This window comes from Ammodytes marinus (genome assembly GCF_949987685.1).
Source record: "Ammodytes marinus genome assembly, chromosome: 21".
Taxonomy (NCBI): domain Eukaryota; kingdom Metazoa; phylum Chordata; class Actinopteri; order Uranoscopiformes; family Ammodytidae; genus Ammodytes; species Ammodytes marinus.
This window is the reverse complement of record NC_137225.1, coordinates 19,370,455-19,397,993: the sequence shown is the minus strand read 5'-3', so window position 1 is coordinate 19,397,993 and position 27,539 is coordinate 19,370,455. Positions and strand designations below refer to the sequence as shown.

General features: G+C 41.1%; 2 protein-coding genes across 2 annotated transcripts; one reads left to right on the top strand and one right to left on the bottom strand.

Annotated features, from left to right (window-relative positions):
• Positions 1-69: 69 nt before the first annotated feature.
• Positions 70-10,133, bottom strand: pxdc1b (PX domain containing 1b). The gene is made up of 5 exons (XM_080050669.1): positions 9,260-10,133; positions 3,945-4,036; positions 3,677-3,794; positions 3,438-3,549; positions 70-2,952 (listed from the first exon to the last, which is right to left on the bottom strand). The coding sequence occupies exons 1-5, from the start codon at positions 9,513-9,515 to the stop codon at positions 2,826-2,828; spliced, it is 705 nt and encodes a 234-aa protein (XP_079906795.1). The 5' UTR covers positions 9,516-10,133; the 3' UTR covers positions 70-2,825.
• Positions 10,134-18,111: 7,978 nt separating this feature from the next.
• On the top strand, positions 18,112-26,810 carry prpf4bb (pre-mRNA processing factor 4Bb). The gene is made up of 16 exons (XM_080049753.1): positions 18,112-18,191; positions 19,275-19,368; positions 19,738-20,903; positions 21,276-21,437; positions 21,710-21,868; positions 22,068-22,149; positions 22,335-22,536; positions 23,514-23,587; positions 23,686-23,776; positions 24,010-24,157; positions 24,319-24,456; positions 24,587-24,740; positions 24,849-24,963; positions 25,049-25,200; positions 25,336-25,422; positions 25,597-26,810. Exons 1-16 carry the CDS (start codon positions 18,133-18,135, stop codon positions 25,798-25,800), a joined length of 3,087 nt encoding a protein of 1,028 aa, XP_079905879.1. The 5' UTR covers positions 18,112-18,132; the 3' UTR covers positions 25,801-26,810.
• Positions 26,811-27,539: the final 729 nt, after the last annotated feature.

Sequence of the window (27,539 nt, the reverse complement as noted above, 5' to 3'; positions counted from 1 at the left end):
GGCCTCTAGACCTGTAATTTGACCACTACACTTCTCTCCATCATGATTTACACACACAAAACAAAACCATCATATGAACATTTCTTTTATTGAAAACATATTATTTTTTGAAAGCTTTTAAAATAATAATGTGTCTAATACATTCTGGGTAACTTTAAAGTTAGCAAAATGTTAAGTTGATTCATTCAACCAACACATTTACACACACATATCACACCTAAGCACATCAAAAAATAAAATGACAAAAGCATGAAATGGTTAGCTTCAGAGAGTGGGGCTTAAGTTGACAAAATAAATAAAAAAAAATTATATGATTATTATCTTTATATCATCTACCCCTCTGTCCTCCTCTGAATCCTCACATTGCCTGCCGGCTTGCTGTCTGGCTGACATGATGGGCCTATTGATATGTTTTAAAACTTCACTTAGCTGTAGTATTAGCACTGTTTTACTGCCTCCTGTCACCGCACTAAATCAGCTGAGTACCGTTTTAGTCATAGCCTCATGTATAACGCATTAGCCAATCCTGCAAAAGGGTTCTAAGGTAGACAGAAGCCCTAATAGATATTCAAAATGCATGTATGAAGGATTTTAAAAACAGCAAGGGATTTTTTGAAAGGTAATTCGACTTTAAGTATGTAAATTGAAAGTTATTCCAGTTTATTTTTATTGAATCACATACTAGTCATTACCATAATGTAGGCTGTTTTCTGACTTTTAAGTCCAAAGAAAATCCATCAAATCAAGACATAATTCTTGGAGAGGTGACAAAAGCAATGAAATTAGCCTAGTTTTTGCAAACCCTGAGAAAGCGCAGCACTTTCTCATGGGGATGAACGTTGATCCTGACTGTGTTACTAAACAGACTCATGCGGAGGAACCATCCCATTTAAGGCCCCCGCGTGCCAAGTTTGTGAGGGTTGAATGCCTTTTGTATTAGGGGAGGGTGGGGGGGGGAGAGACCTGGACACATGCTGTTAGCCTACAATGTAAGGCAGCAATGAGTACGGGGAGTACGGATTAGCAAAACTGTCAAAACAATTAAGCCTACAAACAACAGTTAAGCCTACACAAATATACATTTGATCAATTTCTATTTTGCCTATCACCTGCATTCAAAATGTAATAATCCATTGTGTCATGAAAAAGGCGCCAGAGGAAGCAAAAAACAATCCTCCTCGCGGAGGGAGGACCCATAAAACATACAAAAGGCATGAATTTTAATCAAGTGTTTGCCTATTCCGCAACTTTGCCTATAGAAAGGTTTAGTACAGCAAGGTCGTTTGTCTTTCTTTAGATAAAGAGAGGACTTGTTCCCCCTCCTTTCGCAGGCAGAGAGCTGCAGACTCCCACGTTCAGTAAGACTCAGCTGGGAGACCGAACCCACACACGCTTACAGAACGGCTAGGATATGACCTCAGTTGACCCATAAAACAATGCTTCCTTTGCCCCATTTTATCACACGGCAACAACAACAGCAGCAGAGAGATGATTCAGTTGTGTGCACATCAGGGTAACACTCACGCACTGCTACAAAATTGTTCAAATGATTTGTTCAAAAACATAACAAAAGCTACATTGCTAAAACACATGTGACATTCATATTTATTATTCAGACAAATGAATTCTCACCGACACCTACTGTAACAAAGGTAGCATTACCTTTTCACTTTGGAAAGAGAGTGGTGTTACAAAATTATAATGACACTTAAGTTATTTTTTAGTCTTTAATTTGACAGTAATCCATGAACCAAGTAAGACAGGCACATACAATAAATTGTGTACACACCCATAAAAAAATGTATGTAATGCTTTATTATTCTCCCTCACGTTTTTGAGTTATGCTCCATCAGGAAGACAACAATGTTCAACAATGCAAACTTTACATTTGTTACACTATTTGTATCCTACCAAACCCATGCAGGCCAACTTCACTTGGAACTTCGAGTACTTTCACATCAAAGAACCAATCACAGCGACAAATCAGGAATTACCCTATACGTGTCACGCTGGTATTTTTTCAAAACAAAAAAAAACAAAAAAGTTCCTAAATGCTGGTGGAAACTGCACCATAAAACAAAATATCATACACTAGCTTTACGAAGGCTTTCCTGTTGTTGCCACAGGAAAAAATGGCCAGAGTGGTAACACTGTCATTGTAGGTAACACTTTCCGTTTAAAATGAGAAAACATAGGCTTTGCATCGCACATATCCTGGCGAAGCTAGGCCGATGCCATCATGAAAAGAGTCCAACGGAGAGTCAGTTCAGCTAAGTAACAGTGAATGGTCCAATGCTGTAAATATGCCTCCACATTCAGGTCAATGTGTAGCCCTCTACCCTCTGGTTGCAGTCATATTCCAAACCAATGATGTATTTGATTCTCTTTAAAAAATCTTTTGAAGTGGTTTCGGCACATTATGATACCCCTCCTGCTGTTTGCATGAGCCTCAGCCCTTAAGGACTCCATTTTGCTTGCCACACAGGTTTTGTTCAAACACCTGGAAGCTCTCTGTAAATTATCCCATCACGTTTTAGTTCACGACACACTCTGGTATATGGCTCTGAATGAGGCACACCGGTGACGTCGCTTAAAGTGGCAAAAAAACAAAAAATAAAGAGATGCTGCTGTTGCATTCTTTCAAAGCATTACATTTAAATGCCTTCTGTACATCTTCCCCTGATTTCTTGCAACTTCCATGGGTTGCTAGAATTTGCAGCAGCAGCCTTTGCATGGAGCAGCTATACGTGCAGCGTTGTATAGCTAGGTTCCAAATTAAAGAATACATCCTTGTGTGTCCATCAACGTCAACAGGCATGGCTTCCTCATTCCAGGATGTCAGTTTCAAACGGGACCAGATGGTAGTAGGAAAGGTTGGTGACATACGCCTCTGTTTCCTCCTCACACAAGTCATCTTCCAACGGCAAGAACTCTGTCCCATCCTCCTCGTACCTGGAGATAAAATGAAAGACACATTACTACAAGGACAGGATGGGCCGTTTATAGTCAAAGCTAAAGGAATCAAAAGGGTGTTGCACTTGATTTAAGGCCCTGTTTTTGTTGTCTACTATTCTAGCTATTTACAAGGAATGTGAGGTCTTGTTTTGTGCCCAGTGCAGAAGAATGTGTTCCTCTTTTGCTTCCTACACACACCCAGGGAAGGAAGAGGTGCACAGACACACTTCCTGTGAGGGTGGAGGTCACATTCAAGAACTTAGATGCTCACAAAAAGACTTGCTGTGTACACCCAAGGGACAACATTATAATCCTTAATATCTTTTGTAAAAAAAAAATATTGTCATTTGTAATGCACTGCAGCGAGCAGGATAAATTGATAGTGGGTTATAATCAGGCTAATGGAGAAAACTATGAAAAAGCCAATATGTCAAAGACTGGGTCAAGACATAGAAGTATGAAAGAGTGGTCTTTATACTCACGTATGTTCCACAGAGTCGGTGGATGACGGTCTCTCTTTTTCTTCGGGGAGATTGCTATCAAACACGATGGTTTCAGTATTGGCCAGACAGAATCCATTGGATCGCATGATTTCTAAAATAAGAAAAATAAACATAAAAGGTACAGAGTGCATTATTGGATCAGCCGTCGAGTCACCGTGACATTATTGATGTCAACAATGGCTCCATCCGTGTGTTACGAAACAACAGCAGACACGTACCTGATATCTTGACTGGACTCTGGAAGCACGGCTGGATCCTGTGGACTTTGTCATTCCTCAGCACCTGGTCGAGCGGCGATCGCTCAAAGAAAGTCAACATCACCTCTGACCTGGAAAACTGTGCAGTGTACACGGCTGTTAGTCTACACTGTTGAAAGTTTCAAAACATCTATCTTTAACCACCCAAGCAAGAGGTATCATTAAATCTTCTACCGCACAGGGAGTATACTTATGAAATAAATATATATCATTTAAAGGGTCGACCGACCTTGAATGGCATGTTGATGGCATTCTTCAGTAGTCTTTCCACCTCGTTCAGTTTCTCCTCAATGTCGCTTGCCTCCTTGATTTTTACGAGCCCTGAAGAAAACACACATAGACATGTGAAATTAAATCATAAGCGGTTGACGATGAGATGAGATGGAAATTAGCCTCACCCTTACCAGCACATATTAATGCATCAATAACTTTAATATAGAAATTGAATAAATAAATATACATCTTGACATTTAATAATTGAACACTTAAACTTTTAGTACTTCAAGTATATTTTTACTCACATTAAAAATGTTTAGTCTTACTAATGTTGTACCTGTGCCAAACAACAAAGGGCAGCTGCTGCGACCCTTACTGGCATCAGACTGTTATCTGTCCAGAGGTCAGGACACACAGGTCGAAATTTATGCCTACTCTGTAAAAAGGGTTGCCAAGAATGAAAGAGAAAAAGGTAGCAGACTGTTTTAATGCATTAACCTTTACATTAAGAAGCCCCCCCGATATTTACCCCGAGAAGGAGAGGGATAAAAATAGACTGCTTGCTTATCGTTGTCTTAAGATCAAGAATACAGTGCACAGTTTAAAATGATGCTGTAAAGCTGCCGGTGTAATTGCAAACACTTGTACAATAGCGGTAATGACAGAGGAAAGTAATAACAGTGGTAGAGCGAGGAGCACTGATACCATGTTAAACCTGCATGGCCCTAGGAATGCAATTTAAGAAGTAGTGGGAGTGTTAAATCAGCACTTTTAGCATTGCGAGGCTCGCCCGCCCATGTGAGCGAGCAGTCAGCAAAGCATCATTTACGGCCGTGTTGCTGACAAAGGGATGTGGTGAGGGGAATAATGATGAAGACTGCAGTCGTCTGATGTAAGTGGTAGCCTACACGCGAAAAAAAAACCTAGTCACACACAGTGGTTACTGTTACACGGAAGTACTGAGTAAGAGAGCCCTAAAGCAGCCACTGTGTATGCACAGTCACAGCCTCATCCATTTATAATGGGCCAGCGGTGATGACATCATACCCAGGGGGATGTGAAGAGGGATCGGGGCTGTTAAATCATCCCTAGGAACCAAGCAAAGACTCCCACCCAAGTCTGAGCCTCTGGATCATGTTCTTTTTGTTTGACTTACTAGTCCCTCTAAGACCTGTTCCCTGTAGATGTGACAAATCATACATGGTTTAGGCTTATACTGATATACTGTGTTGTTTTTGTCTTAGCCAAACAGCTGTGAGTCAAATGTTTTGGCTTTCAAAGTTCTGGGGGGGGGGGGGGGAGAAAACAATCCATATATTCTCGTACTAATGTTTTAGAGCGAAAACATTATCAAAGCAGACCTGGGTAAGTGGGTAAATTGCAATATGGTGTGCAGAAGGCATGTTAGTTGAAGAGATGTATCGCACCATGCCAGTAGATCTGTGAAATATTATTATGAAGACTAAAGATAGAGCCTTGACAAGCCTTACATCGGTGTTGGTAAACAGCAATGGACAAAGCCTGAGAGAGCTGCAAATAAAAAGTATTTAGCAGCCCGAATATGCTGCCATGAGCATATGATTTTTAAATATTATACCTGGAGATATACTGAAATTACAAAGGTCACTATATATTGTGTAATATTTATTTATAAAGATTTATTTACAATAGCCACATTTGAATTAAATAGAAAATCAAAATAACCGTACAGGTCAATACAAAAAAAAATTAATACAATTAAAAACAGGAATGAGATGTAATGTTTTTTTTATGTGGTTGTGCACATGTATGTAAATATTTCAAAGCTAGGAATGAAAAAAGTAGACTGACTATAAACTAGCAGGCTGTGCAAAATAGCAACATCAGGCCTGTTTGCTGTGCAAAAGATAAGTACAAATGTGGTTAAATTATGCAACAGTTTGGTACAGGTCGAGCAAAATCTAATCTTAGCAAATAATATGGATCTTGTTAGTGCAGTCGCAATTTGACAGTGTGCACCTCTCTAATTATAACAGCAGATTCCTCACATACTTGCTGCCATCCGATAGACCAATGAGCAAGCTGTGGTGGCTGACAGAGGCTGGTAAGAGTTAGTTATTATTATGAAATGTCTACATGCCAAATCATCAAAATACCAAACGGGAACAGGCAAGGGGGGAAAGCAGAGTGGGTATGTCCAAAAGATGATTCAATATGCATCTGTGTATATCTCATCTCAGGTTCGTCCTGTTTACTACAATTACATAGTTGTCCTCTGGAAAATGTTTTCAAAGACACTGACACAAAGTACAGCCATGTTTTCCCCATCCTGGCCCCTTAGTGTATTTCCCCCTATGTCCAGTGAAGGAGTCTCTTTGGATTCCTGGCTACAGTGGTTCTTGTGTAATAAGTGAGTATTCAAGAAGTTCTTTCTACTTTCTGAGATTATTTATTCAGCCCCATAGGTCTAATTGACCTCTCCAAACACTTCTTCATTTGGCTTTAGAGAACCTGCAAAACTATTTAAACCAGGAGGTGCTTAAGGTTGTGTCTTTGTGGCCTTCATTTTATTATAACCATTTTATTTTATTTTAAATAATCTTAAGTGAGTATATATCTGCCTGGTGTAAAGCGTTTAGTAATAATATGCAAGAATGAAAGTCATTTCACAGAAGTAGCTGTGCGACAGGAACTCGACCAAATGTCCAAGTCATCCCCAGACATAATATCTAAACAGTCATCAGATGTTGCAAGCACAAACTATTTCACAGCTGTCCTCTGCATGAATCTGATAAGGACATGTCAGCAGACCAACACTTTTATCATCTGATCACTAACTCTTCAGAGTTTCTCGTCACTATGATATTTTTGGATGCCGGAGAAGGTCAGGCAAATGTATCTCTTTCTGGTTCACGCACCAGTGGTGCCTGTGGCTGGGTCCAAAATTGCTACCTATTCACCAACTAGTGCAATATATATTGCAAATATGACATTTATTTTAAGTTTCAACATTGTTTAAGTAAAATCAATTGTTTGGTGAGCTTCAGAGGTTCTGGTAGACGTATTTTGTTACTTTTACATGCAAATCAAAGAGGAGAATTTTCGGTGGCCATAAAATACCATAACACCCTTCGAGCATTCATGTTTTAAGTGTAATTAATATATTCCATAATTCAAATAAATAGAGTTAAAAATGTAGTGTCGAAAACTAAAAAAAAATTATCCAATGCTTCTCCTTTCATAGACAGATACATATTGGCGCTATAATGCCCAACTGAAGGGATGATTCATAAGTGTCCAAGAATAAACTCCTGAGTATATTTCTTGTGCAGGGAGTGTGAATGAGTGTGAGAGGGAGTGATCTCGGAACTCGGCCTGAGTCTGCGTTCCTAAGTGGAATCTGGCCCGCATGGAATGTGAGACATCACTTCCTGTCTGTGCTCCCACTGGAGTCACATGTAAGGTTAGTGTTATGAGGCCTTCACTGACCAACAGGATTAAATATGGGAAGTCAACTCCTCTCCCAGTCCCTATCTCCCTCTCCCTCTCTCCCTCTCTTTCTCTCTCTCTGTCATCATGACATCAGTCTGAAAGCTCTGCACGCCTTCCTTGTTGCCTAGGCGCAGCACAGAAACAGGAAAACATGAGCGGAGCGAGAAACTGGAGCAAAGTGGACTCTGAGAAAAGGCCAGAGTTACGATTTGTTCTCTCAGGGACATTCATTCAGATTGGCAATTACAAGGGACGCAAATCAAATATTGAACAAGAGGCAAAGGAATAAAGGAAAGGCCATTAGGGGACTGTTATTGACCCTGTGGTTAGTTCTCCATTAATGAAATTGTCAAAGCAGCTTGGGGTCACTGAAGTAGCACTGATGCCTTCTCCAGTGCTGCCGATATCGCGGCTATATTTACCAGGATGTGAAGGGGGGACAGACAGTAAAGTAAGAAGTGAAAAGTGAGTCAGAGAGGATCCGAAATGGCTCTTCCCAAAATGCACCGCACACCACACTGGCAAAGCAGCGAGCTGTCAACAACCTCGTCAGCTATTTCAGTGCATGGGCAGGAAGTGTAGCTTTCCAGTGGCCACTAAATGGGATGTTTTCTAAAACATTGGTACGGGCTCAGCGGGTCGGGACAAAGGGGGAAGTGCCAAGGAGACTGTGTGAGGGAGATCAAACGGACAGAACAAGCTAGGAACTCTGCCAAACCTGTTGGCAGCCAGTGCCACAGCGCAACAGTGTCAGACACCCCAACCCTGAGGGCAATAGGATTCCGCAAAGCCCTGCCTGAAACTTTGTTGCTGAACCATACAAAATGCAGAAGATGTCACAGCACTTTTTCTTTACATACATATAACCTTTACACCTGTTGATTAAATTAGATTCCATGGGTAGTTATTCATAACTATTTTGCATCTCATATCTGAACCTAATGTTTGAAAAATATTTGAAACAAAATTTCAACTTCTGCTTAATTTAAAAAATAAAAAATTACTACATTTGGAGATACAAACATATACAGTATACAGTGGAGACATGTAGATATGTTTGAGCTAAGTTTAGCACGGACTCATGCGTCACTGCTAACGCACGTGTTTGTTTGTGTTAACACAGTTAAATTGTCAAAGCAGCTTGGTTTCACTTTAAATTACATTACAATTTAGTAAACATTTATCCTGATGGCATCCAGACCTGTCATCACACACCTGAAGCTCTCCGGTGCTTGTGTGGGGTCGCTCCCTCACCAAAGAACTGCTTTAGATAACAGGAACACGTCTGCCCTTGTGTTTAATCAAAGTGCCGGCCTCAGACCTGGGGTTGTTTCCTGAGCAGCAGATAATTGCTGCCCCCTAACCGGCCAGCAACATTCACTCCTACTAAATTGTTGTGATGCGTCAAATGTAAACATGCAAATTTCCACATGGAAGTTGCTGTTGACATCACAAGACAGCTGCTGTTGTGCTTTCTGAGGCACAATGTAAACAGGAATATAATTTTGCAGGTGGGGTTTTCCTGTGCAAACAGAAGCTACATTTTCCTCCAAAAAAATCCACCACTGGAGAAATTTCCCTGGTCTGATCCAAGAACGTAAAACCTAAATCATTAAAGATTTAAGAAAAATGCCAAAGTTTCTGTCCTGGAAAAACTAGTAGGAGTGCAGATAAAGAGAAAGTTGATGGGGGGCCCGGCCACCTACTGTGCCCCATAATTTGTAGCTACACCCCTGATCATAATGTAACCCTGTAATTTATAGGCTTATCAATAGTTATATTACTAATATTTAAATGCTCTACCACCATCTCCTGTCACATAACTGTCACATTCCGTTATTTCCCCGTCAGACCAACCTTCTATCAGAGGAGACTTGGAGAGGTCTCTTCTGTCCTCGGGGAAGGACTCTGTCAGTCTTTTAAACAGCCGCCCCAGATCAGAGTAACTCCGGTGCAAGTATAAAATGTTCCTGTCCGACCACTCTGTCCGGATCTCGTAGAAGTCCTCTTCCTCTCCCCGCTGGCTGATGATGAGCCTCCGGATCCCGTTCACCCAGCAGTCCCGGACAAACATGTTGACCAGCGAAGTGCCTTCGAACACGGCCGATGCCATTTACTCAGACGTAATGTAGGTCCGGCACGCCAGCAGCATGACTGGGGCGCGGACGAAGGCGGCTGAAGAAGTCAAGAGTGGTGTGAATAAATAGTGTGTGAAAACTAAAAAATATTTTCATGCGAGTAAAGTTCAGAAACTTTTCCGCCTGTCCCGCATCGGAGCAGCAGCTGACTGAGTGAGTGCGGAGTAGGGAGGAGGATGTTGACGGCTCAGCCCATCACACGCGTAATCTCAAACGTGGCATGATTTTTTAGAAATCACTATACGAACCTTTTAAGAGTCAGAAGACAGGCTACCCGCCCCAGGCAAAAATTGATCCTGCACTATTGATCCTATCAGCGGTTGGTCTTTCATTCATCATCCTCTCTGCAAGACGTCGAAACAGACATGGTCCAAAGGGTGAATGACGTACTCATCTCTCAAAGTAAAGCTGCCCCCCTCTCTTTTCTTGCAGTTTCCTACACATCCATCCACAACATGTCACTCCTCACTGTCTGGATAAAGCGGTTGCTCTTCTTTCAGCAGTTTCAGTTTCCTCCCCCTCTCTCCCTCTCCTTCCTTCCTCCCTCACTCCTTGACAACAGGGTATTATTATGCAAGGAATGCAAAGGGAGCTGCAAAGACCCAAACTGTCCAATGTCCTTATTTATAATCAGGAGAAAAAAAGCTGCTTTCCCCCCTACTTGTCTGTACATCTCAAATAACGTTTTTATTAAACCCCTGGATTTGATGCCTTGCCCTCAAAATCAGTACACTTAATCTTAAAATGAGATGTTTGGAAAATACCCACAAGGAGAAAAAAAATCTTGCAAATCTTGCAAAGTCCAACAACTCCAATTGCAGTAGTTCTTGTGCCCAGATAAGGAGCATTATAATTTTCCCTGAGCAAGAACCTCCATTTCTGACCTCACATAACTCATGTCTCCCCCAAAATTCAACTAGTTTAGACAATATCTAGCCACAGAGAAAAAGAGACACACATGTTGCCTATCTCTCCTGTAAGATTGACCAAAAAAGGAGCAGATTGTTCTCTGTGTTGCTCCATTGAGCAGCTCACTAATGTTGTACTGGAGTACAGAGGCGGGGAGCAGTAAAAGAGCTTTTACAGGAAGTCACGGCCAAGTCTAGTAATGACGATTCAGCTTTAATTAACTACTGGGGAAAGGGACTGTTTGTTGGTCTGCAAATGGTTCTGGTAAAAGCAATTCATAAGAAAATAATTCAGGAATTAGCATGTTAATGCTAATTTAAGTGCGGACAGCCTGTGCAAGAAAAATGGAAACTATATAGCGATGAGATGAAACTATATAGCGATGAGATTGGGAGGCAATCCCACTGTAATGTGCTCATTAAAGTTTATGAGACAGCACAGACGGTTGCTGCTCAAGTCTACCTTTGTGAGTGTCTCAGCCTCTCTACTGAGAATGTGAGGACTCTAAACAGGGCCATGCAAATATAAAGTTTCAATTTGCCACATTTAAAGAGTCCAAAGAGGTCTCCCCCCACATGTGGAGGTTTCGTATTCAGCTGTCCACTTCCTCGTTGCCAAAGGGAATAAATATTAGGTGATGATGCTGTTAAACTGTCTGCATTGTAACGATGGTGCTTTACAGTAAAAAAAATAGGAAACATAAAAATAGATAGGAGATGCTCATAAATATCTGTGAGGGGGATTCCTGGTACCCATTCAGTGATCATTATAAATTCCTAATATCCCAAAATGTCATTCAAATGGAGGGTAACTGGTGACTGGTAATCAAAATGGACATACGATTAAATGTGTTATTAAATAACTTAATCTTTCTTTATGAGAATACTGTTTGAAGTAACATGCATGACTAATAAATGACTAATATCAATACTACAAATATAAAATAACATTTCCACACTCAAAGTCTTCAATGGGATCCCAATTGTTCTTCATGGTCAGTGAAGTGTATTGAATACTGAAAATGGTGTCATAGGGAAACATTGAGAATGCTATCGAGCATTGAAAGGATCTCAGTGGTTGTTCTTACAACACAAACAGAATCATAACACATAAAGAGATTGCTGTCTGCACAGCACCAACCATTTCCCTGTATCATTGCAACACCATAAAAATATACAGTGGGTATAAAGTTGCTTTGATGCACTGTTATGTTCAAGTAGCTCATACCAGCTCTGAATGTTGAATTGGCATTTGGTGTGAGATGAATTTTTAAATAAAGCTATTACAGAGGTAGAGCTGATAGTGGATGGTCTTTGCCGGTACAAATTCAAATATAGGTACGGCTTTGGGGTTTTGATTGTGCTACAATAATGGAGTTCAACCTCAGTGGAAGAATAGAATAGGCAGCCTGTTCGCCTAGTTAACCTTCCAAAAATGACAAATCCTTTGGCCTTGAATGAATAAGAATTGCAGTTTGCCAACTTTTTGTTGCTATTTAAATTTCCATTCAAACAATGATGCAACAATTATGTGGAAAACTGTGTTTCTTTGGCACCCTCTCTTGTGGTTTAATTGACCAAAAGAGACTTGTGCTTTCAGAGTATAGCTTCGCATATGAAAGGTTTCCAGTTGCAAAGTCAAACTAAAGTAAAACCAGACTAGGAGTCTACAGCCGAGATAACAGAGCTTGTGAGGAGGCATTTTGAGCTAAATGCTAACATCAGCATGCTGATTACATGCAATGACTGTGCTAATGCTGATGTTTAGCCGATACAATGATAACTGTGTCCAACATCTTAGTTTAGCGTGCTGAAAACATTTCTAGCACAAAATACATATTGTTATTAGTTTCATTATAATCATTAGTTTTTTGCATTACTGCAGTTTTCCGAAAACGCTGTTTAAATGAAAGTTTATGAAATGTCAGTGGATCACCTAAATATATCAGGATTCATCCTCTGGGCACCTCGATTATCTGTACCAAATGCAATCCATTAAACAGTTGTGGAGGTATTTCCCTATGGGTAAAAAGGACAACCTTGTGGTGGCGCTTGATGAGAAGTCACATGGTCACCGAAATCATCAGGATCCATCCTTCCTCTGGGGAACATGAACGTCTTAATTCAAAGCAATCCATCCAAAAGGTGTTCAGTTCAGTCCATAGACCAATCAACAGAGAGCACATCCAAAACTTTAAAGTGTTAGAAAAGCAATGAAGTACACTATAGCTCTATTTGTTCAGGTGCAGAGATGCTGTATTTCATTTTAAGCATGAATGATTAGGGAGCGATTGTATTACACAGAGAAACCGCCTCAGTATTATCAGAAAAGCCCCTTCTTCCCCTGCGTAATAATAGGATCTGTCTGTTTTGAGCGGGACTTTAATCTGTGGTAAGGCCACATTTACCGAGTCAGCACATTCTGTCCCAATACCCCATTCCAGAATAATTCCACGGAAAAAAGTCAACCTTAAATGGAAAAATAGACTTTTGCCCACTCATCCTTCAAAGCTGTCTCATGCAGAATTCTAAACACATTTGTCTCTCATTACAATAAACTATAAGCCAAAACTATGCGGTCAAAAAAAATCGCAGAGCAAGGAGTTTGTTTGACGAGAGACTGATGTGTCACCAGATAGACGACGATTTGTTTGTGTCTGTGCTCAAATGTCCTCGCAGGATAGAAAGATATGGACAAATCTAGAAGGTATTTCCCTATTCTGCATTTATTATTAGGATTAGAAACTGTGTTTAAGTTTAGAATAAAAAATAAGGATTTGTTGCAAGGATTAAATAAGCAGAAATATTAAACTATTGCAATAACTTTTCTTTCTTTTTTGCAAACTTTGGGGCAGTGGAAACAAAATGTCATGTGAACAAAATATTGACCGTTAGTTGGTATGGTGAACCCTGTTGGTGAACTCATTTACACATCCAGCAAATATATAACAACATTATTCTTATTATGGATACATGTTATTTGCCACCTGTGAAGTTCAAAGTCCAATATTCACTCTCTTTTAGCTCTGTTGTCGGTCTCCACCAACATCCATTACATGAATTCCAGCTTAAGGCATGTTTTCTTCATAACATGGGTGGTGTACCTACCGCATAGTTAAACACTGACATTTTACACCCATGTTTAATAATGACGCTGAGAGGAGGGAAAACTAGGGCCTCTGTTTGTCACTCCTTCAATGCCAAACTCAAAAACTGCCACACCCTAGACCTGCAGAGATGGTGTTTAACACAGATGTCTTCAATCAACTTTCAAATGATGGCCCAGCCTTCTCCACATTTAAACAACCTTTATAGATTTCAACTTACCTCACCTGCAATGCCAACAACAGAGAAATACTTACCAGTTTCAAAGTCACTGTGCTCTATTCGCTCACAAGCCATGACAAAGCAATCCTAACTCCTCATCTCTTCTCTTGAAGCAAATACAAATTTCAACTTCTCACAATGCCATATGCTGAGGTCGTGCTCCAAAAAACTCCTTTCCTTGCCCTTGTAAATATGCCAGTCCCTATTCTTTCAGCAAAATCAAACATCTCAAGGTAATAAAACCCCAAACTGTTCAGTAAAGGAAGACAAAAGAGACATAAAGATTGACACATCTGTCGGGGAACAAAGAACATCTGCGTTGATGGAAGCAGGCGTTCCCTTTCCATTGAGAGGTATTGTGAGAGGTGGCAGAGCTTCACTTTAGAGGAAGTCTTCCCGGGGCCATAACTCTGTTCTCGTCCAGACAAAAACCCCAATGAAGAGTGGTGGGGCTGAGGTGACAGTGCCGTTAGCGGACTGCCTGACTTGTTTTTAAACGGGCTGTATAATGAACTGGGGTTGTCTTCACCGTGCATCTGTTGGACCTGGTGTTTTATGGCCCCATCCTTATTGTGTCTCCAGTGAAGCTTATAGAGCAGAAGCCCTGAGAGTCAAGGCAGACCCAACGTCTGCTCGCTTTATTCTCCCCATGGAAAATCCAAGTTCCAGGCTCCAAAAGTCATAAATCAGATCTGGGGGTTTTTGGGGCATCATTAAATTCAATGCAGTTGGCTCCGTGGATGTTGTTCCGGCAGTAATGTTATCAGTTTCTCGCTGCACGAAATCGACTTAAAATGATGTGGTGATTTTATGATTGCATAGGCTGTTTTCTAGACAGTGGAAAATACTGATAAGCTTAAATGTGTGCGTGTGCGTGTGTGTGCGTGTGTGTGTGTGTGTGTGTGTGTGTGTGTGTGTGTGTGTGTGTGTGTGTGTGTGTGTGTGTGTGCGTGTGTGTGTGTTAGTAGTGCTGGATGATGCATGCTTACAGTAAATTGAATATACAGACCCAAGTCTTCTTTTATGGCTGCACATATGGAAATATTCTATATGTCTTCTGCTTCGATTTATGCTCATTTCCCTAAACCTTAGCCTGACATGAAGGAGGACACATGGGCTTCACATTGGAATTTAAAATAAAGTTGTTTGTTCGAAAAAGCTTGGCCTTGTGAAATTTGATTTCACCAATGTACCCGCAAGAGTTTCAGGATAACTTAAAGAAAAGTTTGACTTAAAGAAATAAGTGTATATATACAGTATATGTATATATCATAAATATTAGGAAACTGGGGAACCAATTCAAAGGTTTAAAAAATGCAGTAAAAGTTCCTAGTCTCCACTGGTTGTTTATTATGTAAACGTATTACCCAAATTGTTGAACTTTTTTTTTGTATGACTTTCAGAGTAAACTGCAACTGTTCAAAGTTATGTATTTTATAAATGGCCTTTTTCTTGTTAACTAAGTTAATGAGATTAAAACATACAACATTAAGGTCAAAAAGTGGGATACAAATATATTGTTAAAAACATTAGCTTTAGTGGTCGTGTAACTTTTTTTTATCATAAACTCTATGACTGTTTTCTCCAGAATGCACAGCCCAACAGGACATTGCCCACACACTACACTATATAGGCCCATGATTTACTGAGCACACTGGGACAGGGATTCCAACTAATGGAATATCTAATGTCTCCATGACCGACACTTTAATCTGTGGTGAGACTTCCCCATATAAATCTGAGGTACACTGCACAGCGGACTGTGAGTTACAGCCCTGAGACCCTCTGTGTATATACTGTATACACATGAATGTATATCAGAAAGGCTTAAGGAAACACTCTCCTAATATGTTTCATAATCTGTGGTGGAGACATTTTTCTAATTAATTCTAGCCTAGGCCTATGTCAAACAAGATGTCATTAAAGGTGGAGTCAGCTATTCTGAAGAATGCGTGTTGTCAAAATAACTTTGTCAATATCTGTGCAAAGTTCCTCGAACCGCCATACTGGGTGTATCTTAATAAAAATCTAGTGTTAATACACAGCCTAGGCTCTGTAAACTGTTTAAAAAAATAATCAGCCCGCACACAGTAAGGACAGATAGTGGATCATGACGAGATATTGACTGATTTTGAAAAAAAGAGATATTGACAGCAAGCCTTCTTCAGGATCGATGACTCCACCTTTAAAACACATTGAGATAATGAAAACGCCTGCAGGACTGTCAGTTGCCAAAACCGCAAGTCCCATCTGCCAGGATGTCAACATTAATGCTGGTATATCTACATGCCTCCATTACTTTCCCACTGCTGTGAATAAGCCACCGCAGGTGCCCCACAATAACGGGATTTACGGCTTCATATAAAACTGTCAAGTGTGGATGATAACAATCCCTTGAATGCTTTTGCATCCTTGAATGTCATGTGACTTTGCAGAGTTTGTGAGCAACAGCTGCTTCTTTCTTAATTTTTTTTTTGTTCAATACAACTTTTTGGCATTGCAGTGTGATGTGTCAGATAGGTCCGATTATGTTTTCTTGAAAACATGTTTTATTCAGATGTGGTACTTAGCATTTTTCCCTTTTAGTGTTATTGTGTTATTTAATTTTGTGGTTTCACTTCTGAGAAGGATTAATATCTTTGATAAGTGACTTGTTCATTGCATGCACACGTCTTAGCAGTTATGATGAGTGTCTTAAGGCTGAGTCTGCAATCACACTGACGTGCAAGATATGGAACTTGCATATCACATTGCGAGAGCAGTGCTAATGAAAACTTTGATACAAATGACAGAATATTTACATAGCTGAATCGTTAGAATATGAGATTTCAGTGTACTAAAATAAAAAGCACCAGCTTTACAATGCAAAACTTAACATAAATATAGGTCATGGTTTGTTCCAGACAAAAAAATTATTGAACTGCAACAAAAAACTTTAATGTTTATTTTAATTTTCTAACCAATGCTGTTTCACTAATTGCATATGGGAAATGGGATGCCTCCACCTCATTTATGGGAAAAAATAGATATATTGCTAATAATGCAGAATGAACTTGTTAGAAATCAGGCATCTAAGTAAAGCTGCTCACAACACAGCGATGTTAAGTTTTACGACACCAACACATACTATAAAAACTGCTGTAAAATCTAAATTATGTGATATTATAATCCCCTTAAGACACTTTAGCATATATTTTTATGAAGATATTTTAAACACTGCTGTTTTGCTGTTATATGCTGTACTGGAGGAGATTAAATGTACAAGCACTTGAGAAGAATTTTGGTTTAGCATACCAATGGTGCACAGTGAGGAGCACGGCACCCATGTGCAGCCCATGGTGCATTGGGGGCACCCAAGACCACATGATATACTAATTAAATGCTCTGGTGTAAGAAAACTAAGCAACTTCCCAGAAGAAACTTCCTTTGCTGTTTTTCTCTACTTTCTTTATAGCCTATTTGGTTGTCTCTCAAAGCCTGCACCCAAAGCTCATGTGTGTTAGTTGTTTCAGAGTACATTACTGCATGCCAGGGTAGGACATTAGCGGGGGCTCAGGGAAAAATGCCCCAGAAAAATCTGAAATCACCCTTGAATTTTATTTGACAGGGGCTTTTAATGCCCCAAGTAATATAGAACATTATTTCCAATTTCCTACCCTGCTGCATGCCTTCAAATACAATATGTGAAATCAAAAGTGGGATCTGATCTGAACACTGTGTAACACAAGTTATTATTTTTTTAATCTAATGCTTGAAATCCTAAAACTGCATTTCTTTTTGGGTTTTGGATACTTTCGGAAGTCCAATATGTACCCTATCATGGGTAATTTTGTAAAATTGCTAATAATCTACAGACAAAAACAAAATGTTTTGTTTCTGCAATGTAAAAAAATTTGTTTTCCCAATTTTGTCTCAAACCCGTTAGGACAGGATAAATGCTCACCTTATTAAAAGTCACTCCGCTCCAGTTGCCCACAACCCATGACAACGCAATGCAGCCTCCTCATCCTTTCTCTTGAAGCAAACATAGCCTACATTTCAACCTCTCCCAAGGCCATTTGCAGAGGTCGTACTCCCAAAACAAATAGGCCTGGCTTAAATTAGGCTAACTAACCCAACTAGATTTCTCCCTAGGGTACCTTTGCCAAACTATATTATCCACAGCCTACTACAGTGGCCTGAAAACTATTAGTTAAACTAGCACACACCCTGGTGGACAAAATACACATTTCAGTCCACCAAATACTCATTGCAGTGTTTCGCCAGCACAGCAGAGGGCAAATCAATGTTTTGATGTCGCTGTACCTCTGTGGTCCAAAATACTCGAAGAAGAGGAGGCCCCCCTCAGCTGAGGAAAATGGCCGACGTTGAGATGGACATCGCGTCCACAAGAATGAATAATGGCAACGAACACGTGTAAGTCATTCAAGTTAAGATAAGACATTAGTAGTAAATATGGTGCAGTCGCGTTCCTCGTCCTGTAACCCAGGGCTGCGGGTTTCAGTGCAGCAGGCTCGTGTCGAAGCCGGGGCTACGTTGCTTGCAACGTCTGGCTAACGTTCTTAGCCAAGCAGCTAATGTTCTTTGGTTCACCCTGCGCTATGTTTCTTTAAAAACACAATCGACAGAAGCACTCCTCGTCTACAGTAGTGTGTATTTTCCTTCATTTAATGTACGCGCCAGACCACGTGTCGTCAAAAAGACTGTTTGATTGCTTGCGGCGGCCTTTACCATACGTAAGTTAGCTTAGCAAGACGCTACATCTGGATGCTAGCTCTAAGTTTGCTAACAACGGTTAGCGTGCGTGAGCTAATGAGTGGAAAAATATACTGGCGCTCAGGCCAAGTCAAGTTTACACGGTGACATATGAGTGTTTTTGCAACGGAATTAAGTAGGTTTGTATTGCTGAATCTTGCGGGCTTTATGCTGAACGTTACTGCTGAGTATTTAGTCAGTTTCCCGGCTAAATCCAGCACATTACGTAACCACGGTTTACCGAATGGTGACTGCAGAGATTAACTTGTGCTTGTTGTAATTACATTGCTGCTCTCTGGGTGAAGGATTCAAGATCGTTTTTGTCATGTGTCCATTAAAATTTAAGGGGCCGTCATTGGCAAGAACAATCTTCTTACTGAACTATAAAAAAGGAAATAAAAATGTTTATAGACGAACAAACAAGTGTAGGGACAATACATTTTAAAATGTAGAGGTAACGCACATGTACAAATAATAATACCAAAACAAAACATATCAAATAGAATTACTTTGTTATAAAGTGGTTGACATTACTTATCAATGTAAGGAACCATGTCGATGTCAGCACACAGTTGTGATTTATATATATATATATATATATATATATATATATATATATATATATATATATATATCACTAAGATCAATGTTTCCTTCAACATTTGTCAACAATCAACATGTTCTGAAAAATGTTTAAGTAATTTGTGTGTGCTCAATATTTAAGGCTCTTCTCCTTTTTAACAGGAAGCAGGATCTGGAAAGCCAAGAACGAAGTGCAAATGAGGACAGCGGAGATGTATCTGAGGAGGAGGAGGAAGAAGAAGAAGAGGAGGAAGAGGTAGGGAGTCGAAAACAGCAAGACCTAAATACCTTCAGTGGTATGATGCCATGATTTTAATCTAAACTATCTACTTTGTTTAACTTACTGTAACTTAAACAGCCTATATTTTGTTGGTTTCAAACTGTAGACAGACCTACATAAACAACTTAAATACAAACAAGAGAAAAATGCATTCAAATATTACCCATATTCAAACATGTCTATTTATATATTGAACCCTATCGAAAATGCAATTATACTATAATTCTCATCTATAACTTTGAATACCATCTGTAAGAGTACTTTCATATCAAGTAAGAATATATATAGGATTGAGATGATGTAAAAATGTAATTAATTGTCAACTGATATGTTTTTTTGTCCTAGGAGGAGGCTGAGGCTCAGGCCGGAGCTGTGGTTAATGGCGAAACCGTAAAGACAGAAGAAGGGCCCAAACATCACAGCAGCAGCGGTAAACACAAGAGGAAAAAACACAAGCATCGTAGTAAGCACAAAAAGCACAAGCATGCCTCCGATGAGGACAAGGACCGCAAACGCAAGCACCGTCACAAACACAGGAAACATAAACGCAAAGAGGGCTCCTCTCCCTCTGCCGCTGTCCTCTTCGCCGCCTCCGGACACAAAAAAGTGGAGTCGTCTCCCTCCTCTGGAAACCCAAGTCTGGACGACCGGGCCTTGCTGGAGGATCTGGAGAAACAGAGGGCCATGATCAAGGCTGAGCTGGACAGCCAGTTGATGGAAGGCAAGGTTCAGTCCGGAATGGGCTTGATCCTCCAGGGTTATAACTCTGGGTCAGAAGAAGATGGAGAAGGGAGGGTCCGAAATGGAGAACAGCGTCAAAGGGGCCCCTCAGGTAAACCCATATCTCCCCGTGGGGCGAAAAGTGGAAAATCTAGACGGGACTCAACGGAGGGCAGTAAGTCCGTCTCCAAGCGTCGTAGTCGCAGTAAGTCTGCGGACAGGCTAGCACAGGTTAAGGAGTCCAAGCAGGACAAGGACAAGACCAAACCCACCAAGGACACAAGTGTTAAAGACAGAGCCCGTGGCAGGAGCAGGTCAAAAGACAGAAAGCGTTCGCATAGCACCGAGCATTCTAAGGAGAGAAGCAGGAAGTCCACCTCCCCCTCCAGCTTAAGAGCAGAGCAGAAAGGCAGCCGCTCGGATAAACGTCCCTCTCCACAGCGCGACGACAGACCAAACCCTGAGAGAGCGGCCCGGCGCTCCAGATCCCCTGGACGAGAGCGGCCCGGTCGCTCAGACGCCGCCCGGCCAGGTCGGCCCAACAAGTCCCCGTCCAAGGACGCTTCATCTGGGAAAGAGAACCGCTCTCCCCACAGGCGAGGGCTTCACAGCCCCATGAGGAAACGCAGCGCTTCCCCTCGCCTCAGAGAGGCTGCCCACCCCTCCACCACCAGTGCAGCAGACAGGACGGCAAAGTCAACATCCAAAACACGGTCCCCCCCCAGGAGAGGCCGCAGCCGCTCACCGGAGAATAAGAGGAGGGATGCTGACAGGCAGGACTCGCCAATGAGGTTGGTAAACAGTTGTTTTGGCTTTTATAACTCAAGTTAACAGTGAATTAAGTTGCCTGTGACAAGTGAGTCAAAGTGAAATGCCACACAATTGCAATAATCTGACTGATTCTACCTATGAATACAGATACATTTTTACAAATGATTAATTTATAAAATGTTAGACTGACAGTGGCTTTGTAAAACCGATAAGGTCATCCAAGTGAATAATGAAACAAATTATAGTAAGTTATTTAAAAGTCAAATATTAATGTGTAAAAGCTGATTACTGATTGTGCCTTGTGGTTCTTCTGCAAAGTAACAGCTTCATCCAAATGACTAAGTAGAATGTCCACTTGAGCTGGTCCGTCCTCTCCCCTGATGTTTCTATAGGAAGCGTCCCCGGCCTGACACAGGGCCAGGCAGAGACCGGTCACGAGAGACCAGCCCCAGAGCGCCCGCTCGCCGCAGGATGAGTCGCTCACCGCTAAGACGGAGGTCCATGTCACCACGACGACGCCCCTCCCCTCGCAGACGCTCCCCATTTGGACGCAGGTTATTCCACTTTTATTCTTCTCTGCTCACAGCAGAGTTTATGTCAGAGTTACACCAGTGTTTTATAGGCAAAGGCAATCTTTGACTTTCTATATTTAGTCAGGGATTTGTTGGGGATTTGGATATTTGCCTTGACATATATTTTGTGTTAATTGTTTCCCCCCAAAACTTTGCGTACATTTGTGTTGCCAATAGTATTGTGAAAAGTTGTATTTCAAGTTTTACACTTTTAAGGTTATAAACCGTCCCTCCCTGATATCTCTGCCTTGCAGGGGTGGCGAGAGAGACCGGTATGGAAGGCTCAGACAGTACGGACGATCAATGTCCCGCGATCGGGACAGGAGAAGACGACGCAGCAGAGACGAGGACAAGTTCAAAGGCAGCCTGTCAGAGGGCATGAAGGTCGACAAGGAATCCTCAGAGGAAGAAGTGTGAGTCTTGCAAACCCATAACCGACCTCTGATCGCGTACCCATTTTATTCAATTGTATCGAGAAAGAAATGATTTCTAAGATGTTTTAGAAATGGATTGCATTTGGAAATGGGCTAGACGCCGGCTCTGACTGCACCATCATTGGCTCTTACAGGGAACTGTGTTCCATGTTTCTCAAAGCCTTGTTTGTGTTTACAGGTTAGAGGACTTTGATGGAGAGGAGGTAGATGAAGAGGCTCTTATTGAACAGCGCCGCCAGCAACGCTTAGCCATTGTACAGGTCTGTATACACCAATGCTGATCCCAATCTACTGTTTCATAAGATTCTAAATAAGTCCAATATTGTTGAAGCGGCTATTAGTTAGTTATACAGTTTATTATACAATGGACGTCCACCTGGAAACAAATCACAAAACTCATGTCCATGCCTTCCCATGTTGTTACACCACACTGCCCGTTGTACAGAAATACAGGGCTGGGAATGAAGACAGCAACATGGTGTCGGAGCCCAGCAGCCCTCAGAGCAGCACACGCAGCCGTTCCCCCTCTCCTGACGACATCCTGGAGCGAGTAGCCGCAGATGTGAAGGAGTACGAACGCGAGAACCTCAACACCTTTGAGGCCAGCATCGAAGTCAAGCGCAACCTCATCGCCCCGGAGAAAGACGGTAATGTCCCTGCTCCAAATGATACTGTCTGTTGGCATACAAGGCCAACTGAATGAACCACACGGTCAGGTGGTGCTCCATAGTTCATTGCGTGTCAACAAACAATGGATGTTTATACAAATATTTGTGAATGCTTGTGAAATACTTTTAACGGGATGCAAACTGAATATCGCTCCGACAAATGCACAGGAATTGTTTTAGATTAATGCGTAAGTTGGAACACAGGTCAAACATTTTCCTAAACACTTTTCAGAAAGGGTGATTCCTCATGTGGCGGATATAACTCCTCGCACCATCACCAATCAGTGCTTTTTCCTCCCTATCTGCTGGCCAGAAGTATGATCACACTAGATGCCATGAAGACATCAATCATGTATGGTTTGAATTAAAATGGGAAAGAGGAATAGGTCAAGTAGCTCTATATATATTATCTGTGGCAGAATGGGGTTAGCTCTCTCTTTGTTAGGAAGCAAGTTATTTTCTGCTTTTCTTACAATGTAGTGTCCCCACGTCTATCAGGGTCAGTTTAGTAACTATGGAGGAAATCCAATTTCCAAAGGTATTATAAGGTAGCCTTTTTGTCCTGCCTTTTTAAGTTAATCAAATTATACCTTTACATTAATATCTGCACTCTCCTGTAGTTTGGAACTATTTGGCGTTACATGTGGCCTATATTTTACATAAACTGGCCAAAGATAACCGGTCTGTGTAAAACAAAAATAGCATTTGCTGGCCTAATTTGTGTAAGAAATGCAGAGTTGTGTGGTGCAGGGATTTTAATGTGTTTCTTTCTGTCATGTGTTCATTCAGTTGCTGGCTTGTAATCCAAAGCCTGGGTGTCTCTGCCACCTGCAGCATAGTTTGATCTCTGCAGAGTATGTGCATCAAATACATGTTCCAGATTTTCTGTTTTACAACATGGTGGACGACTAGGAACTCAACCTGTGTTGTTGTTTTATTGTTTTTGTTTATTTCAGGAGCCAACCCAAAGAAGCCTTCAGCCCCTGACATGTTTACAGAATCAGATGACATGTTTATGGCTGACTTTGATGTGGGTATTTTCAGTTAGGATGTAGGAACATTTAAATGTCAAATTGTATATTACATTTGTACAGTCACTGACTTTATTCTATTCTTACTATTTTGTAGAATGCCAGGATGAGAGCGGCAGGTGTAGGGAAGGACTTTAAGGAGAACCCTAATCTCAGGGACAACTGGACTGATGCTGAGGGCTACTACCGTAAGTGCTGCCTCCCTAACCCTTTTATTTACTCAGACAGGTGAGGTGAGCCTGTGACATGGACTGTATTAACATAAAAAGCCCATCAATGCTTGCTTAATGGCATGATACCACTACAACCCAATGTAACTATTGTTTCCTGTGAAGGCTCGTCCATATGGTGGTTGTGGTGCATTACTCTCACATATCTGCATCGTAGTTTTGAGTGAATCTTTCCTTGTGTGGTTATTTAGGGGTGAACATCGGGGAGACACTGGACAAGCGCTATGATGTGTATGGCTACACTGGCCAGGGTGTATTCAGCAACGTGATCAGAGCCAGGGACACTGCCAGGGCCGGCCAGGAGGTGGCAGTCAAGATCATCAGAAACAATGAGCTCATGTGAGTCCTATCACTCTTACATTTTGACATGAATGCATGAATTGCATGTTGAAAAAGTGTATATACTTAGGAGTGCACTATTCCTAACAACAGCAATCCTTTGGATGAATGAATGAATGTGCATTGATGAATAATACTTGGTTTATTTGTTTGGACAACAGGCAGAAGACTGGGTTGAAAGAGTTAGAATTCCTCAAGAAGCTGAACGACGCAGATCCTGACGACAAGTTCCACTGCCTTCGTCTCTTCAGGCACTTCTACCACAAGCAGCATCTTTGTCTGGTGTTTGAGCCTCTCAGGTACTGAAAAAGGAAACTACTACTTTCTTAATTTGATACTCTTTATTTGTGCATCCACTGCTGTTTGAAGCATGTATGTGATGGCATTATATGTAAATTATCTTATTATATATTGTATTCTTATCCATAGTATGAATTTGCGAGAGGTGTTGAAGAAATACGGTAAAGATGTGGGGCTCCACATAAGGGCTGTGCGTTCCTACACTCAGCAGCTCTTCTTGGCTCTGAAGCTGCTCAAACGGTGCAACATCCTCCATGCTGACATCAAGCCAGACAATATCCTGGTACAGTGTTTTTACTCATTCTTAATATCAAGGTAATACAGCTTATACAATGATGGAAATGACAAAGATGCATGTGTCATAACTTTTTCATTGTTATTCTTTTCTAAGGTGAATGAGTCAAAGACCATTTTGAAGCTTTGTGATTTTGGCTCTGCATCCCATGTTGCCGATAACGACATCACACCGTACCTAGTGAGCAGATTCTACAGAGCTCCAGAAATCAGTAAGTATTTGTGTAAATCACTTGTGTCACCATTAATCTGCTGCATTATGAAGTGGTCATTGCTCACAGTTTCTTTCCGTCTTAGTCATAGGGAAGCCGTATGACTATGGGATTGACATGTGGTCCGTTGGCTGCACTTTATATGAGCTCTACTGTGGTAAAATCCTGTTTCCTGGATCCTCCAACAACCACATGATCAAACTAGCTATGGACCTCAAGGGCAAGATGCCCAACAAGGTAAAATTGCATCATGAACTATCATTTCCTTCGGTTATTGTTTCCCTTTTCCTAGATAAAATGAGACGTGTTCCACTTCCCATGCAGTGTTCAAGAAGTTATGGCTGATGCAATGTCATGATTTTCTTTCCTCAGATGATCCGTAAAGGTGTGTTCAAAGACCAGCACTTCGATCAGAATTTGAACTTCCTCTACATTGAAGTAGACAAAGTGACAGAAAGGGTAAGGTGTTCCTTCTCTCTTCTCCATGACATCTCCACTCTATTAAAATAACACGGTCCTACAATTTTGCTACCATCTTACAATGAGTATTTGATGCATACTGAAAATGTGCAGTAGTTGTAATAATTAAATGATTTGACGTGACTTTAATTTCTCTGTTTTCTGCCCCATCAGGAAAAGGTGACGGTGATGAGCACCATCAACCCCACCAAAGACCTGCTGGTAGACATGATAGGATACCAGCGGCTTCCTGAGGACCAGAGGAAGAAGGTGATGAACCTCAAGGACCTGCTGGATAGCACCCTGATGCTGGACCCAGCCAAACGCATCAGCATCAACCAGGCTCTGCAGCACCCGTTTATACAGGAAAAGATCTGACCCCCCCCCTCAACACAACACACACTCCCAGAGCAGACAGAGAACCAACCACTAAACAAACTCTGTCAGAAACAGCCAATCCACAGACTTCTATTCAGAATGTCATGAATTTTGGTTCTTTGTCAACTTTTTTTTTTCTCCCAATTTTTGTTTATGGATACATAATTGTGTTTTATTGTAAATAGATGATTAAAATTGTAGCCATTCTTGAAGACTTTGATTTTGGGATTCATCATTGTACACTTCCCCTCACACCCAGCAATGCAATTAAGGACTTTTCTTTCTTTTTTTAACTTAACTGGCATTGAAGTGACAGAGGTTTTAAAGAACAATATAATTCCTGTAAATACTGTATGTCGATTGGATTAACAATCTCAAGCAGCAGACAGTTGAGTTTTGTTGTAGTTGCAGTTGTCTAAATACACCAATGCATTTTTCTAACCACAGTTATCATTGTGGGGCGACGCATGCTTTTGAATGTGCACCCTCTGTGCTCTAGATTTCTGTGGTGCAGGCCTGTGTAAATGCTCTGTGTGTGTGTGCATCAGTGTCCCATGTGACAGCAACCCGCCCCCCCACCCTTAACCAAGTCTTCAGGCAATTAGGTCTGAACTGAAGGAATAGATGCATATTATGTACTCCTTGAACAAGATAATTATTTTCTTTCAAAGCAGGTAGTCATTGTTTTCGGTTGCTGGACATTTCCATGTTTTTTTTACCTTCCTCTCCCTCCAGCACTCTGGCTACGTCCTGGCTCTTAAGGCTCTCAGATTCAAGTGCCTCCTGTATGAGCCTAGTGTGTTAACACCAAACAATGCTGGTCTATCGACGCCACACCTGTGACCCTCCTCTCCCTTTGTTGTATATAGTCCACAGTTACTGTCATTTCATGTGTGATAAAAACTTTTTATTTTCTTTTTTTTTCATTAAGTGGTTTAAAAAAAATCAATCTTGTGATTTCAATAAAGAATAGTTGTGGAAACGCTGCTGAAAGAGCACCTTCAGTATAAGACAACTTTTTAGTAATAAAATGTTTCCTATTGTATACCAACCCCCTTTTCTTTATTCTGATGTCTTGCACATCGTGCATAATATGCTCAATTCATATGAAATAGCTAAAGCACTTTGACAGGAACCAAAACAATAATAGTTGTGGACAGATTACACAACTGGATGTTAGCTGTCTACAAAGGTGGCAAGGAAGTGAAGGGGGATATTGCTGCAGTAGCCTTGGAGCATCAAAAGTAAAAATGGTCTATCTTGTATCCAGTTGGAACAATTTACAGCCTCTCCCTCTCTGCAGTGGAAAGTCTTAACTGTACCCTCCATTTCCGGCCCATGATTTCACTTGTGTTGAGCTTCTGAAAAGCATAATGGGAGTCTCACTTAGAATAGATTCCCATTTTTCTCCATCTGGGAAGTTGGGGAATGATGCAAGAGCTCTCTGTGCTTGCAAAGGACTTCTGATATGAGCTGATGGGCTGCTTTAAAGGGTCTTTGACTACAGTGGAATAACCACTGGTAAAGATGTCCGTGTGAATGAGAAGGAATACTAACACCTACTGGCTTTAATCTCCAAACAGAGATAGACGAAGCCATGAGCGCTTTAATGTGAATATGTAACCAAACAAGAAATGTATAACCATGCTTTTAAATTCATGAGAACGAAATTCACATCCTGCATAGCGCACACCTTACAATGTAATTGTAATTTCTTGTGATGATCAGAAGAGGGCATC